Source organism: Camelus ferus, chromosome 3 (genome assembly GCF_009834535.1).
Source record: "Camelus ferus isolate YT-003-E chromosome 3, BCGSAC_Cfer_1.0, whole genome shotgun sequence".
NCBI classification, from domain to species: Eukaryota; Metazoa; Chordata; class Mammalia; order Artiodactyla; family Camelidae; genus Camelus; species Camelus ferus.
In genome coordinates, this window is record NC_045698.1 from 85,489,388 (window position 1) to 85,504,100 (window position 14,713).

At 36.5% G+C, this 14,713-nt stretch overlaps 1 protein-coding gene across 11 annotated transcripts in view; it reads left to right on the forward strand.

The window, feature by feature from the left end:
- CSNK1G3 (casein kinase 1 gamma 3) overlaps positions 1-14,021 on the forward strand; it is a 97,354-nt gene extending 83,333 nt beyond the window's left edge. For 6 of the 11 annotated variants that reach the window (XM_032476606.1, XM_032476603.1, XM_032476602.1 and 3 more), the window contains 3 exons: positions 2,921-3,027; positions 3,575-3,598; positions 11,602-14,021. In XM_032476606.1, coding sequence (XP_032332497.1) covers positions 2,921-3,027; positions 3,575-3,598; positions 11,602-11,656 — 186 coding nt within the window. In that variant the 3' untranslated portion in view covers positions 11,657-14,021. The remainder of the gene's footprint in view (positions 1-2,920; positions 3,028-3,574; positions 3,599-11,601) is intronic. The other 5 variants (XM_032476609.1, XM_032476607.1, XM_032476608.1 and 2 more) reach the window with 1 other exon arrangement.
- Positions 14,022-14,713: the final 692 nt, after the last annotated feature.

The window sequence follows — 14,713 nt, forward strand, 5'->3', positions numbered from 1 at the left end:
AGAGGCTACTTATAAGTGAAGAGGGTTCCCGCCAACTATGTAGGGCCATTGAACAAAAGGGCAAAAAGAAACCTATTGAATATTATGTTAAGGAAAACAATGGAAATGTTTTAGTGAATTGTTTCGATTATCCACCACATGCAAGGCACTTTGCTAGTTAAAGGTGGTGGAGAATATAAGAGTTTGAGGTAAGAATTCTGCTTTCTAGCTCCCTTCCAATTCAGTGTAGGGGCTCTAACATTTTAAAAATGAAAAATAAAGAATCAAATTATATTCAGTAATTAGAAGTATTTTTGAATGTTTTCGGAAAGAGGGAAAAATAAAGAGAACAAATTGACACAGAACTCAATAGAATGACAAAAAAGAGGCAGCGAGTGCCCTGGAAGCGGAGAGGATGACTAGGACATAGGGACTAAGACACAGGAGTATTTCCCCCCTTGGGCTGCCTCTAAAGACAATCAAGGCAGTTGTGTGTTTTCGGCTGTAGGCACAAATGCAGTGTTTGTTTCTAAGTATTCTATGTAGGATATAGGAAACTGAACCTCCATAATTCATGAATTAATCTAGATATGTTGATTGATTTCTGGTTATTTTCCTTGTACTGGAGGGAGAGAGCCTCCTCCACACTAAACTATTAAGTCACAGGACAGGGATGTTTGTTTGTCTTGTCTGCTGTGGTATTCCAAGTTCCTGAAACAGTGCCTGGCATGTTGTAGCCTCTTAATTAATTAAGTAAGTAAGTTCTAGAAATATAGGTCTCTGTAAATGGTAGTCTTAAGTCTAGTAGTCAGCTGTCAACTCTGATACTTAGGTCTTTGATAAAAGAGGTCAGAAAGGGAAAGCATCAAAAATAATTCTTAGATTTTGAACCTAGAGGTCTGGGAAGAGGGTAGGGCTTGCCTTAATAGAAGTAGGAACTATAGGAAAGGTAACAGATTTTAGAGAGAGTATGGTAAATTTGGTTTTGGAAATACTGAGTGAGGAGCCAAACTTGGTCTAGCTAACTGATGATGTATCTGAGTGGTTAGGCTTAGAGAATCCTTTACATAGAGGTGATAGTTGAAGCTGCACTTACAGGTCAAACTGATAGTAATAATGATGGCCACTGTTTGTTGAGCTCTTACTATATGCCAGTCACTGTGTTTTATACATTAATTTCATTTCATCCTCATGTCAACCTTGTTAAATAGTAAGTAACCTGTTTCCCATTTCGTAGTTGAGAACACTGAGGTTTAGCAAAGTAACGTGTCTCTCCCAGGATCTCGTAGCTGGTAAGTGGTAGAACTAAGTTTTGAATCTACACCTGTCTTACTCCAAAGATATCAGCTGATACTAAGTGAGAGAGAGATGTACAGGGAAATGAAGACTGAACAAAGACTACTAGTATGTTTTCTAGGAATTGGTAACCTTCAAATTAACTCTTACTTGAGTGCTGATGTAGGGACAGAGTATAGATTGGAAGGAGTTAAGGGAAAAATGAAGAATTTTATAAAAATGGAAGTGGTAAGTTAAGATGATTTTCAAGAAGTTTGGGGAAAGCAAGAGATCAGACAGTAAGGCGACTTAGTAGGACTGAGAGAATTTGAGAGAATTTGGGAGTTTTGTTATGGTTTTTATCTTGCTTGAAGATTACATACATACATGCATGTATTCATTTATTTCAGCAAATATTTATTGAGTGCCTGTTCTGTGCCAGGCAGAGTGGGGAGATATATCAGGGAACAGTACAAGGCTCTTGCTGTTATGGGGCTTAATTTTAATGGAGGTGGAGGTGGGTATCAAGAAACACATCAATCAGTCAATCAATTAATCAGAAGAACATCAACCTGGATGAATGTTATACAAAGAATTAAAAGTGAAATATAATGAAGAAGTGTGTCTACATGGAAGCTTTAGATTGTATATTGGCGAAGTCCCGTTTCAGAGATGTTCTCTGAGAATCTGTCAATAAGCAGGAAGAGAATTCCAGGCAGTGAGAGTAGATCATGCCAAGGCCTGAAGGTGGAAATAACTTGACATACTGGGTGGGGGCTAGTGAGCAAGGTGGGAAAGTGGTATGAAATTAGAGACGTAGGCAGGATTCAGATCTTGAGGGTCTTTGTAAACTGGGGTAAAGAGTATGGATCTTTATTCCAAAGGAAACCAAGAAGTCGACACTTGAAGAGTTTTAAGCAGAGAGTTATGTATTATCTAATTTACATCTTAAAAGGAGTACCCTGATTGTTGTGTGGACAATACATTAATGGAGGCTGGATCCAAGTATAAGCAGACCAGTTAATAGGTTTTTGCTCTTCTTTACTCAAGAGATAATGGTGGCCTAGACTGCGGTTCTAGTAGTCATAGAGTAGGGAAGACCAGTTGGGTTGGGGTGTGGGTCAGGAGAGGATTTAACAGGATCTGCTGATGGTTTAAGTGAAAGAGAGGAATAACAATGACTCCTGGATTTGGGGCTTCATCAACTGGGGGAATGAATGGGCAGCATGACAGGGAGACCTGAGCATGGTTACAGATTGAAATGAAGGATCCATTGGGAAGAGCAGTATTGAAGTTTGCAAAGGAAGTAATTCATGATGTAGCAAGGTACCAAAGGAGATGGGCACACAAGATGGAACTGATTGAGTTAGCCCTAAAAACCAGAGGACAGAAGACAGAAATTTCAAGATGAAAAGGAAGGAAGTTGAAAAGCAAATATTGGATGAGCTTATGTTTAATAAAATGTAGAGTAATTAATATATTCAGTTATGAACAGCTACATGCCAATTATTTTGTTTCTCATATTAACTTTCTAATTTAAATACTTTATGTTTATCGTTGTATAACCTATTCCTTTGTGTGTGCGTGTGTATTTGTGTGTGTGTGTGTATATATATATACATATATATATATATGTATGTATTTTTTTCTTTTCTTTTTTTTTCAGGTTGTAAGTTCCACAAATGGAGAGTTAAACACAGATGACCCTACTGCAGGACGTTCAAATGCACCCATCACAGCCCCTACGGAAGTAGAAGTGATGGATGAAACCAAGTATGTCTTGGTTTGGCTTGTCTTAGTAACTTTTTTCTTAAACTGTGCATGTTCGAGATTTATAGTCATGTGCAATTATTTCAGGAAATTTTTTCAAGGAATAGGTGCATGCAAAAACAAGTGGTATGTTTAATTATTTTAATCACTAAGTATAAAACAGTGCAATTTCAGTAAGTAGTTTAATAATGCAAAAATAATTCTTTTAGAACTATGCTTAAATTCTTATTTAGAGTTAACAACATATTTTTAGCTTTTTATTTTTAGGAATGTTGATGCATGAAAGTTACTGCTACACCATAGCTGCTCTTTTTTTTCTGGAAGCATAAGAATAAATAATTATTCATTTTGTAGTATGCTGCATGCATTAATACTAGTTTTAAATTGGTTTTTTGGTAAATGTAAATTGTAATAATTCTGCTTGGAAAAATACTTAGCATGAAAAACAATGTGATAATTACAATGTGGGCAGTTTCTGATGATCTCTCTCTCTCTCTCTCTTTTTCCTTCTATTTTCTTCTTTTTTTTGTTTTTTGTTTTTTGTGTATAGCTGCCAGAAAGTGTTGAACATGTGGTGAGTTCTTAAGTGTAGGCAGGCAGAAATAGCTCCATTGACTGTAATTTCAAAGCTTTAGCACCATTTTGTGTTTCTTAAAAACAAACCTTTCAACATAGAAATTGTAATTGGTAAAAGTGTCCAAAAGTACTTGATATCATTTACATGAGCTATGAAAAGCAAGAAATAATTGTTGGAGGAGCTCTTTTGTCTGCTGCCACTTTTTTGCTTCACGTGACATAGATTTGGGGCACTGTTTTATCGAGTAGATGATACACCAGTCCTGCTTGTGCTTGTGCGTTTGTTTTGTAACACAAGGCTTTATTTGCTATTTTAAATTGAAAGACAAGTTTTTGAGCTAAGATTTCTTTTTTCCTGTTTGTAACTGTTAAATACACAAAGCAGACCTCCCTGCACCTCTGCGATAGTTTCACTAAAACATTTCACTTGCTAATTATATTGCCATCGAATACACATGATTATATACATTGGTAAAGTTCATGATATAGTGAGTGTTAAAAAAAAATCCTCATCTAAACAGTTCCTGTTAATTACAGATATTATGAAAAATAATATTCTTATCTGTTGAAATAATGTTGAACTTAAACTATTTTCTGATATTTGCGTTTAGTTATAATGCTCGATTTATTATGTTTCTCTCAATTTTAGGACAAAGTTTGAGTCAGCCTTGGAGTGAATGAAGAAAGTTGTTTAGATTAGTAAATTATGGGACATTCAACTCATATCCAAAAAGAACCTTACATACTTTCCAAAACAATGCTCATTTGGTGGCTGCAAGTTGAGGAAACTTTTATGGATATTTGTTTTCAAAGAGTAATGATCAAGTCTCCATCCTAATCAGTTTGATTGTGAAATTTATTCACAGTATGACTTAGTTTAGTGGGTTTTAGGATGTAACGAGTCAGCTACATGCTTGTGTATTTTTACATCAGAAATAAAAACAACAGTTAATGCGTGCTTGTGCCATCCTGGTAACTAAGCACAGTTAGAGAAATAGGGTGGCCTGTGGCAGATAAGGATGCACGTGTCTTTTGCAATTAAACATAGATTGTATGATCCTACTCCTGCCACTGTTCGTTACCTTCTTCAGGCTTGTTTCTTCTTCTGTAAAATAAGGCTAATAATATCTACCTCATAGGTTGTTAAGAAAATTAAGCGTCACTAGTATTTTGTCTGGCACGTGGCAGGTACCCAGTTGCTATGATCTCCCTTATTTGCGTCTCCAATTCCGGCTGCCAATGACCGTTCTCATCTGTGTTCTTCCCGGACGTGTGCTTCTTCCATCAGTGTTCCATATTTTCACTTCCATACCCACAGTCTTCACTGAAACTGGCTCTTCTGTGTTTGCATCCTCTTCGAGCCCTGCTTTCAACCAAATGTATTACATTTTCCCATGTATTCATTCAACAGTGACAGTGCTTGGATTTCAGAAATATGTGGTACTATCCTTGCCTAAAGTAGATCACACGCCAGCTGGGATAATTGCAGTTGTATTAGCATTTATCAACGTATGATAAATACTATGAAAAAGGTATGAAAAACCCATTAGAGCTTGTAAAGCAAAGCACTACTTACTGACAAGATGATCAGAGAATGCTTTGTGGGGGTGGCTTTGAAGAATGGCAGAGTAATTTATTTAGTTGAGATGGGCGTGAGTATGTCTGTGGTTTGGGTTTCTATCTGCAGGTGTTGGTAGATGAGAATTAAGGGAGTGGCGAGAGGCTGTTCCTGAAGAAAGCTTTCTCTTTTTCCTAGAGCATCAGGTCCGGATCACTCGGCATGGCACCAGGCCTCTCAAGCCTTTCATGCCTCTCATGCTCTGGCCCCTGCCTGTCTCTCCCAGCCTCATGTTCCATTATGAATTCTATATTCTGTTGGTTCCGTAAGCCTGCCGTTGATATGTTATTCTCTTTATCTGTCTCCCACTTCATGAAACTTCTTGGATTTCTTAAAAACAAGGCCCTTTTTATCTTAAGAGCCCCAAAGCCTCAATAAATTATTACTAAATAATTGAAAATAATGTGGGGTAGTCATACAGTGAACTATCAGCTGACAGTATAATAAAATGAAACTGGAAACATGATGCTAAATGAAGGAAGCCAGACATAAAAGGCCATATATTGCATGATTCCATTTATATGAAATGTCCAGAATAAGCAAATCTATAGAGATGGAAAATAGACAGTGATTACCTAGGGCAGAGAAGGGGAGGGTGGGAGTGACTGCTGAGAGGTGATGTGGTTTCTTTAAGGGGCAAAGGAAACATTTTGGAGTTAGATAGTGGTGAAGGCTGCAGAACTCTTTGACTATATTAAAAACCACTGAATTGTACACTTTAAAAAGGGAATTTTATGATATGTGAATTATATCTTAATAAAGCAGTTACTTGGCTAGCGGTCCGTGATTTCAGTGAAGGTTTACTCCAGGTGGGTTACAGAAATCCTCAGCACTTCCTTACTCTTCACTAGTTAAAAAGTCTTTTTAAATACACAGCATTTTGTCTTTTCTTTAATCAGGGTTATTGCAACATTCTTACACATTTATTACTGCATTCCTCATATCCTCTTAATCTGTGACTAAGAAATGTGAGCATGATTTCTTTCCCTAAGTTGCATCTAATTCTTCTCTTCTCTCTTCCATCATTTTATAGGTAGCTAGGGACCTAGTTAGAATTCTTTTTCAGAATTTATCTGCTATTTTCCTTTTTTTCTGCTTGCCTATGATTGGCAGAGATCTCTCCCCTCACCGTCTCATTAACTAGGATGTATTCCACAGTTGACATTTTAGAATCTCAAGTTTCCTAGAATAGTATCTCATGGGGTAACTGTAGAATCTCCAAATGATGGAAGATATTCTCTTCCCCCAAGATGAAGTGGCTTCTTCATTAGCAGTGAGATTTTGCCTTACTTTTTTAGTGGAGAATTTTTTTCCAAGACTGGTGATAGAAATGATAGCACCCTCTTCATTCCTTCCAGAAATTTAGTAAAACAAGCCTTCCTTTAAGTTTAGTTACTGAGTTTTTAAGTAGTGTGAAGTTGTCTTTGTTTCTTTTTTTCCTCCCCCACTTTCCATCATTTACTGAGCAGTATTGTGTGTTTGGTAATGTAATGATTATGAAGTTAAGTCAAGGCCCTTTTGGTCCATTAGAGAAGATAGTAAGTATGCTAGTAACTTTCACATGGTGATTCTCAACCCTGGCTTCATATCCCAGTCATCCTGGGGAGTTTTAAAAATATTCCAGTTCTTAGGGTGCACTTTCTGAGTGGTGGGGTCTGGTTACCAATATTTTAAAAATGCTTTTCAGCTGATTCCAAGGAGCAACCATGGTTGAGCATCCTTGATCTAAAACAAGGTGTTACAGGATTAGCACTATGGAGTTCAGAGACGGGTGTATGCACTTCTAGCTGAATGTCAGAAAGGTCTTCATGGGTCAGGACACATTTGCACTAGTTCTCAAAGATGAGTGTGATTGGCAAGGCATTTGGGGGCCAGAGAGAAGAAACTGAGCAACAATATGGAGCAAGGAAATAATGGGGCAAGTTTGAGTTGTAACCCACTCCAGGCAGCAGTGGGGAGAGTGTGTGAACACATTAATGGGAACTGAGATAGGCTAAGTGCCCAATCTCAAAAGGCCTTTAGTAGCCAGGTGGGGGGTGGGGGAAGGATCTTACCTTTCTTAGCACAAGAAAGCTCACTGTGGGTTTTAAGCAAAGAAATGGTATAATCAGACCAAACCTTAGGAAAATTATTGAGGCTTATGTCACTTTGCATGTGGATGGTGAGGAAGAAACTGCAGGTGAGGATGGGTCTGGGGGTTCCTAGTTAGAGCAGTTATGTAGTCTTGCTCTCGGATGTAACCTCGACTTGATTTACCAAAGTTCCTCTTTTTCATAATCAAGAGATCCAGAGAAATGAAATTACATTTCAAGTATAAGTTTTAAGGGGTAAAATCCTTTGTCACTGAAAAAGCTAGATGTCATAACAGAAATTTCCCATATACTCATCAACACAGACGAGGAGAGGCTAGGTTCTGGAGTCCTAAATGGGTAGCATCTGGCAGGTACCAGCTGTCTCTCAACCAGAGGATGAACCAGTGAGTCATTGTAGGGACAGATGAGAACTTCAGATCCAGACAGCTTCAGTTTCTGGGAAGATTTTCGAGAAGGAAGTATATGACATAGATCCAGCAAGAAAAGCCATATTTTAGAGGAAGAAAAAGACAGTCAATAATGGGGAAATGGTGGTGTGATGTCAGTAGCAAAACCTTGGCTGTTACCATCTCTGTTGTCTACAGAGTTTAGAACTTTGATCCATTATGACTTCCTGTTTCCTCCCTAAATAGTATTTCAAGCAGCAACCTTAGTGTTCATCAGAATCGAGTCTTAACACTTATTCCCGAGGGGTTTAAGGGTAGAGATGTGACTTCCAGGCTTCTCAGCTCCCACCAAGTGGTCATGTCAGAAGCATGAACCTGGCTTGTGAGAGCATATTGGCTCACTGGAACCACATAAAGGATAGTCAAGAAAGAGCCAAGAAAAAGAGGAGAATTGACAAGAACATGATTTAAATGTCTGATCAATGTAATCAGTTTCCCCAAGGTAGTTGTCAATGGTCTAGATCTGAGGAGACCTCACATGAGCTATGAACTAAAGAATAAGAAAATGTAGCCACTGAGCAGCAAGGAGAGGAAATGTCCTTAAAAATTTTGAAAGTGTGAATTATTTTCTAAGACCAGATAATTGAGTTTTTTGATAAAAATAACTTCTTCAAACCATCTGTGAAAACTTCTGTTTTTTTTAATTGCAGTTCTTGTTTCCAGTAACTTTTTTTTCCCCTGTTAACGGTACCTAGTGAAAAGTTCATGGTTTCTTATGCATTTGCCTGCTCTCGTATAAAGTGATGACGTGGTGTCCACTCACTGTCTCCAGTGCTCAGCTCACTGTGTCCAGGACGAGGCCTCACTGGAAGTGGAGAAGCAGGAAGGTGATCTGTCAGATGCATCTAGACAGCAGTGCTTTGCGAGATTCAGGCTCCTTTAATAATTTGGTGCACATCATTTCTCTTCAGAAAAGCCTCCACAAGCACTAACGTTACCATTTTGTAAGGTTGCTCTAGGGTTTGTGGCCCGTGGGTAAGAACTCTAGCTTTAGAACATGCTTTAGGATTTTGACTAAGTTCTTACTCTATGAATTAGTTTCACTGATGAGGCAAATCATTCATTTATCCAATAGATATTAAATGAGTACCAACTTTATGCCCATTTATGGGATGTATCTGTGACCAAGATATTAAGAAACTTACATCCTATGTGGAGGTGGATAATAAGTAAAAAAATAAATTCAGGTTAGTATTGGCAACTGAGAGGAAAATAAAACAATCATGTGTCAGTGTGGCTGTGTGGGAGAGTGTTTTAGACTGAGTGCTCAGGACAATTGAGATGAGATCTAATTTCTTAATCATGAAAACTATAGATCATCTGTCTTAGTAATGACTTTTAAGAAATCAGCTACAAGATTAATATCAATTTCCTTCTTAATTTCTGTAAGTATATGGTACTTTGGGAGCACCTCTTCTCTAGTTGGATGCATTCATAATGCATAAAGCAATGCTGCCCTCTGGTGGTTTAACAGTTTAACAGCATGCCAGCTTTACTTAGCAACTCTTATTTCAAGGGTGTACTCTTTTTAGGGGCTTCATTTCTTAAAAATGGATGCCTTTTTTAGATTGCTTTTGAATTTAAAGGTTCTCTACAATTATAATGCATTTTAATATCTTATTTAAGCTTAAGTAAATGCTTGGAGTGGTTTTCTTTATTCAATAATATTTACACAATGGAAGGAATGATTACCTAGGAAATGGGAAGAACTCAACTCTCAGAACTGAAAGCAGATTAATGATACTGGAAAAATGAAACAGACAAGATGAATTGCTAATACAAGTGTGGAAAATCTGAGACTTGAACTTGTTCATCCAAACATCATTACATTAAATTCCCCATTCCAAAAGGCTTACATACCTTACAACACTTTTTCAGTAGAAAACTTTTTAAAAGAATGTGCTTTGGAATTTGAAAAGACAAATAACATTACATACCACTAGTGAACATTGTTAGTGAAACTTTATGTTAAACAATAAATTACCATTGAAATATGACCATAGTCTTAAGTTTAATATTCTAAATATTTGATCTCTTTTGTCTAAATACCAATATTGTAACATTTTATTTTTTGCAAGATGGTCATTTTCTAGCTCTTTTCTAAGTCTTTAATTGAAAGCTTGTTTTTGGAATAATGATTTTTATCTCATAGTCATTTTTGTTTTCCTTTTTAATTTTAGAAAATATATATAACAGATTTGAGAAAGTATTAGGCACCTGACAGTTACGAAAAATTTAACTTGCTTTTCTAAACCCAGGAAAAATGTATTGTGCCTAGAGTCTTCTTTTACAGTGGTTTCTCTTTTTAAGGCCCTTGATTGGGTAATTTATTTCTGTTCTTGTAGTCACCTCAATAAGAGTAAAACTCATATAGATTGATAACTGGACATATTTCTTGTTGAATCTTTATCAGCTGATATATACAATTTTGAATTATTCACATTCCATTGTCTAGTCATTGTGTGCTATTTGAGTGCACTTAAAAAATGCAGTTGTGTAATTTGGTTTTGAATACCCCATAGTGATTTTACAATCATGGCATAAATCACAATAAATGGTCTGAAATTATTTTTGACTAAGGATAACGTGAGTGGAGAGAGTATATAATTTAGCTGGACAGTGTGGATTTTTGTTTACATTTAGTTCACGGAAAGATATAAAAACTACATAGCCATTATTTCATCTTCCATGACCTTTTGCTGAATAGGATACTTTGAAGCTATGTGGTCTCTTTTATGCTTAGCTAGAGAATGTGAATATCCTTTTATGAAGGTGGGCTGGTAAGAATTACAGGAACATCTTTGTAAGGACTTCAGTGGAAAAGTAAAAGGAGCCTCTCTGTATGTGGTACTTGTCATCTTGATATTCTCATAGATTGATAGCCAGGCCTTTATTTGAAGGAATGCTAGAGTTTTAGGATATATATGTGAATGTGTGTGTATTTGTTTTGTTTGCTGCTGATCAGTGATTCTCATTTAACTTTCAGTTCATACCAGCCTCAGCATTGCTGTACAGGTGTTGCATCTTCTCATGAATAGGAGAATTTACTGTGAGAAAATCTAGTTCTTGCAGGGATCATATCTAGATTTTTTTCACCTAGGAATAAAAATCAGATATTGCCTTAATAGACAACAGAAACTGAATCAGTTTTCAATTATAAAACGGAATCATTTTGATTATGGTATTTTAAATGTTGAGCACAATTTCTACCTTAATTGAAATAACTTATGATAAACTTGACCTTCTTTAACCCCTAAAAAATTAAAAGTGCCACTCTTAGCATTCTTACTCTGTTTAAATGTATTTCCTCTCTTCCACTTTGTAAATATGATGGAAAATGTTGAGTATTTGAGGGATTTCTCTTTTTATTTTTGGAATTTAATGCTTAGTGAAAATAAAATCCCAATATTAGGATCATTATTGCTTTTCTAACGGTGGCTTCAACAGTCATATATAAGTAGCAGGAAAAAAGGGAAGGAATACCTAAGGTGAACTTTATAGAACAGCATGACATTGCCAGAAACTAATGAGTATCTAAAATAGAATGGAGTGGGTCATTTGGGGTTAGAACTCTGTAGCTTTTCAGGTAGTCTTGGTGCAGATCCTTTTCAGTTTAGTGGCTCCATTTAACGTTGCACAGAATGTCTTGCTGTTCTTAAAAGGCATGTTGAAACAGCTCTGCATAGTTTCACTAATGTATATGCTTCATCAGTGTGTTCACTCTTTATGTTGCACTAGCCTGTAGCTTCTTATGACCATTTAAATTAACATGATAGATTCAGCCTCACTTTATGACGTCTTAGTTTCTTTAAATAATAAAAGGAGTATTTCCCTCCATCTGCAGGTGCTGCTGTTTTTTCAAACGAAGGAAAAGGAAAACCATACAGCGCCACAAATGACTCTGGACACAGACCGATCGTGGGGAGTTACTTACATGTTCATCTGCTGTCTTGTGATTAAAATCATCTCTGTAGTGACCACATATATTTTCAAGGACTCACTCTTAGAAACAAAAATGTCATACTTTCATACTTCATTTTGTGGTTGTCTTACATTCATATTTTTTCTAATTTAACTTTTATGGAAGCTTTAAAGTTTTGTCAAAACACGAGTGCTTTGCCCATCAGTGAATGGAATGGACCAATGAGGTGGTTGGTATTCATGGATACAGGTCTTTAGAACATTTTTCAGAAGCTCTCCTCCTGTCGTAGAAAGCAGTAAAGTATCTTAAATGTCAACCAGTTATATACCTAATCTGGTTTTTTAAGAGCATAATCAAACAGGAACTTTCTCCCCAGTGGATAATGCAACAGAGAAAACAGAGCTGCCCAAATCTTTAAAAGAAGTCATCCCTCGAGAAGGTCATTACCTGTGTGACATCTGCATTGATTTCACTGTTGCTGACGGTACTGCTGTTCATGAGTCATACTAACATTCTGTCTGTGAAATCATGGTACAGCCACTGCCCAGAGGTACTGAGGAGAAAGCTCCATGGGTTCGGCAGGTGGTAGCGGTAAAACGAGTCACAAGCAGCGTGCGAGGCACGAGCTCTGCTTTGTTGCGCCACTCTGTGAAGTACAGTGTTGCCGAAGTGGCAAAAGCGCTTATTTTTTAAAAATGCAAAATATTTGTATAATGTAACTTTATGCTTCCAGGTAATAATGTATGTTAGGCAGCGAGAAATGAATACTTTGAGGGATGAGATATGTTGGAGTTTCTTTTTTTTTTTTTTTGAAAAATACACTAAGGAGAAGGAATAAATGTGAATCTCATTGCAGTGTATGAGGTTGAAGTCTAAGGAGATCCCACTGAAACCTGCTGCTGAATGATCTCATTCTCCTTAAGCAGAAAACTTCGGATGTGCCACGCAATGGTGTCTGTTTATTAATTATTTGCTCTTTGATTAAAAAAAAGACCCCTGGCAATAAAAGCGGGGTCACTCTATTGCCCTCTGTGCACATCAGCCTCTGGTATTCAACTTTGCTGGTTCTCTGGAATTTTCCTATTTTTAGCGTAATTTTGATGACTGAAAACTATTTTGGAGAGGATGGGTCAGGTGCTTTGTCCCCATAGTCTTTTGAAGTGCCTGCATATGAACAAAGTAACGGTTCTGTACAAAAGGAAACCCATTCCGCTTTTCAAGTCTGCTTTGTTTTAAGCCATAAAGACACAGGTGTACTATTGTCACAGTCTACTAGTCAGAATTTTCAAGGAGAGTTAAGGGAAAAAGGCTGACTAGAAAATTATGTTGTTCAAATCTCATATTCACTGTTCATTTCTGAAATTGTTGCTCCTTCCACGCAGCCCCTTCTTTTTGTCTTTAAGTGCATGCCTCTGGGCATGCTTATTTATTTTTATTGTCTCAAGGTAACATTTAATATGTGTAATTAAAGTAAATAAATCTACATTTTTGACTCCATTATTGCATTTACAGGAATTTAATTGTACTTTGTAATTTATTTTTCTTATTAGCCAAAAGCTGAGCGCGTTGTTTTTGATGAATTAGGCGCCCACATGAATACTGCAAATCGGGACATCGTTTATCATTGTTGCTCTGAATCCTATGAATGATCTTTCTAAGTTCTTGATTTTAAAGACCTACACTCAGCCTAGAAACCATTTGCTGTATAATTTGGTCAACAGTTTCCACTTTATCTATTTGTATACTGTCATGATGTCTTAAACTGCAGGAGTTCCATGCTGAGTTTGTATTTTTGTTTGCTTTGAGTAAGGTAGATGGATGTTTTGGCCATTATAATGTGAAACCACTTCCTTCTTTACAGTATTTGACCAAATTTGTGTGTCTATGATATTTGTAAATACATGCGATACCTGTATTTCTTATCATAAGCCTGTTTAGTTTTATTCTCAGTAGGGTTTTTGGACTGTACAGTGTTTATATGATCTGAACTCCTTATACATAAGAAGGTGTGTATATTAATCCAATTATGGACTTAAAATATTTTAAAAGTATAAAAACCCTTATTTGCTGCAAAGACCAGTGTGTAGACATTTGCTTTTTAGCAATATTTTTAAGTGCTCCATTTTAATGCCAAGGAATAAGTCTTTTGGCAACACAAACTGGTCAATAATAGGTAATGCAGGTATGTTCAGGTTAAGCCAACAATGTTTTGCATTTTTATGCTTCTTTTCTGTCAACACTAATGAAGTCAACATTGCCTGAATGTCTGAATAATGAAACACATCCCTGTTTAAAAGTATGTAACTGAAAAAGAAATAAAAAATAAAGGTAGTTTTTTTAAACTTGCTCTTTCCCCTTTCCTCTAATCATGGGTAAAATAATGCCACTCACTAACTGAAGATAGGAATTTAAAAATTCAGTTCATTTAATTAGTGTATGTAAAAAGTACAGCTAAAGGAATATACTTTTGTGGTTTTGATTTTGTTTGTTTTGTTGGAACCCCATTACAAAGTGTATATACCTGGAAGTATCTAAGCTTTCTTTAATGAAAAACTTTTTTATACTTCTCTGAACTCCTTATTAGAGCAGTTAATTAGAACTAATGCCACTAATAAACCAAGGGAAATAAACTGAATCATTTCATTCCTTTTAAAAAATGAAGTCATACTATTATGTTCACAGAAGTGAAATATTATTAATCCAGTTTTAAGTGAATGACTTTAACATCATTGCAGATGAAGAGCATATCTCTGTGACAGTATCTCACAGTTTATCATTGTGCTAGGTGCTTTAAGAGGTTTTATAAAATGGTGCTCTGCTTACAGATAGAGGCTAAAGGTGGGATAAGGCAGAGCAGCACCCCTAAGCACCACCGCTCAGAAACAATAAGATCTGGAGATGAAACAACATAGGTGAAGCATGGGTTAAAAGGCTCTGTCTAGAAACATCCGATTTAAGATCAGGGTTCAGTCTGAATTGATTGTGTGAAATTGCATGAGTCGGCACCCTTTGATCTGCAAGTGATGGAGACCTA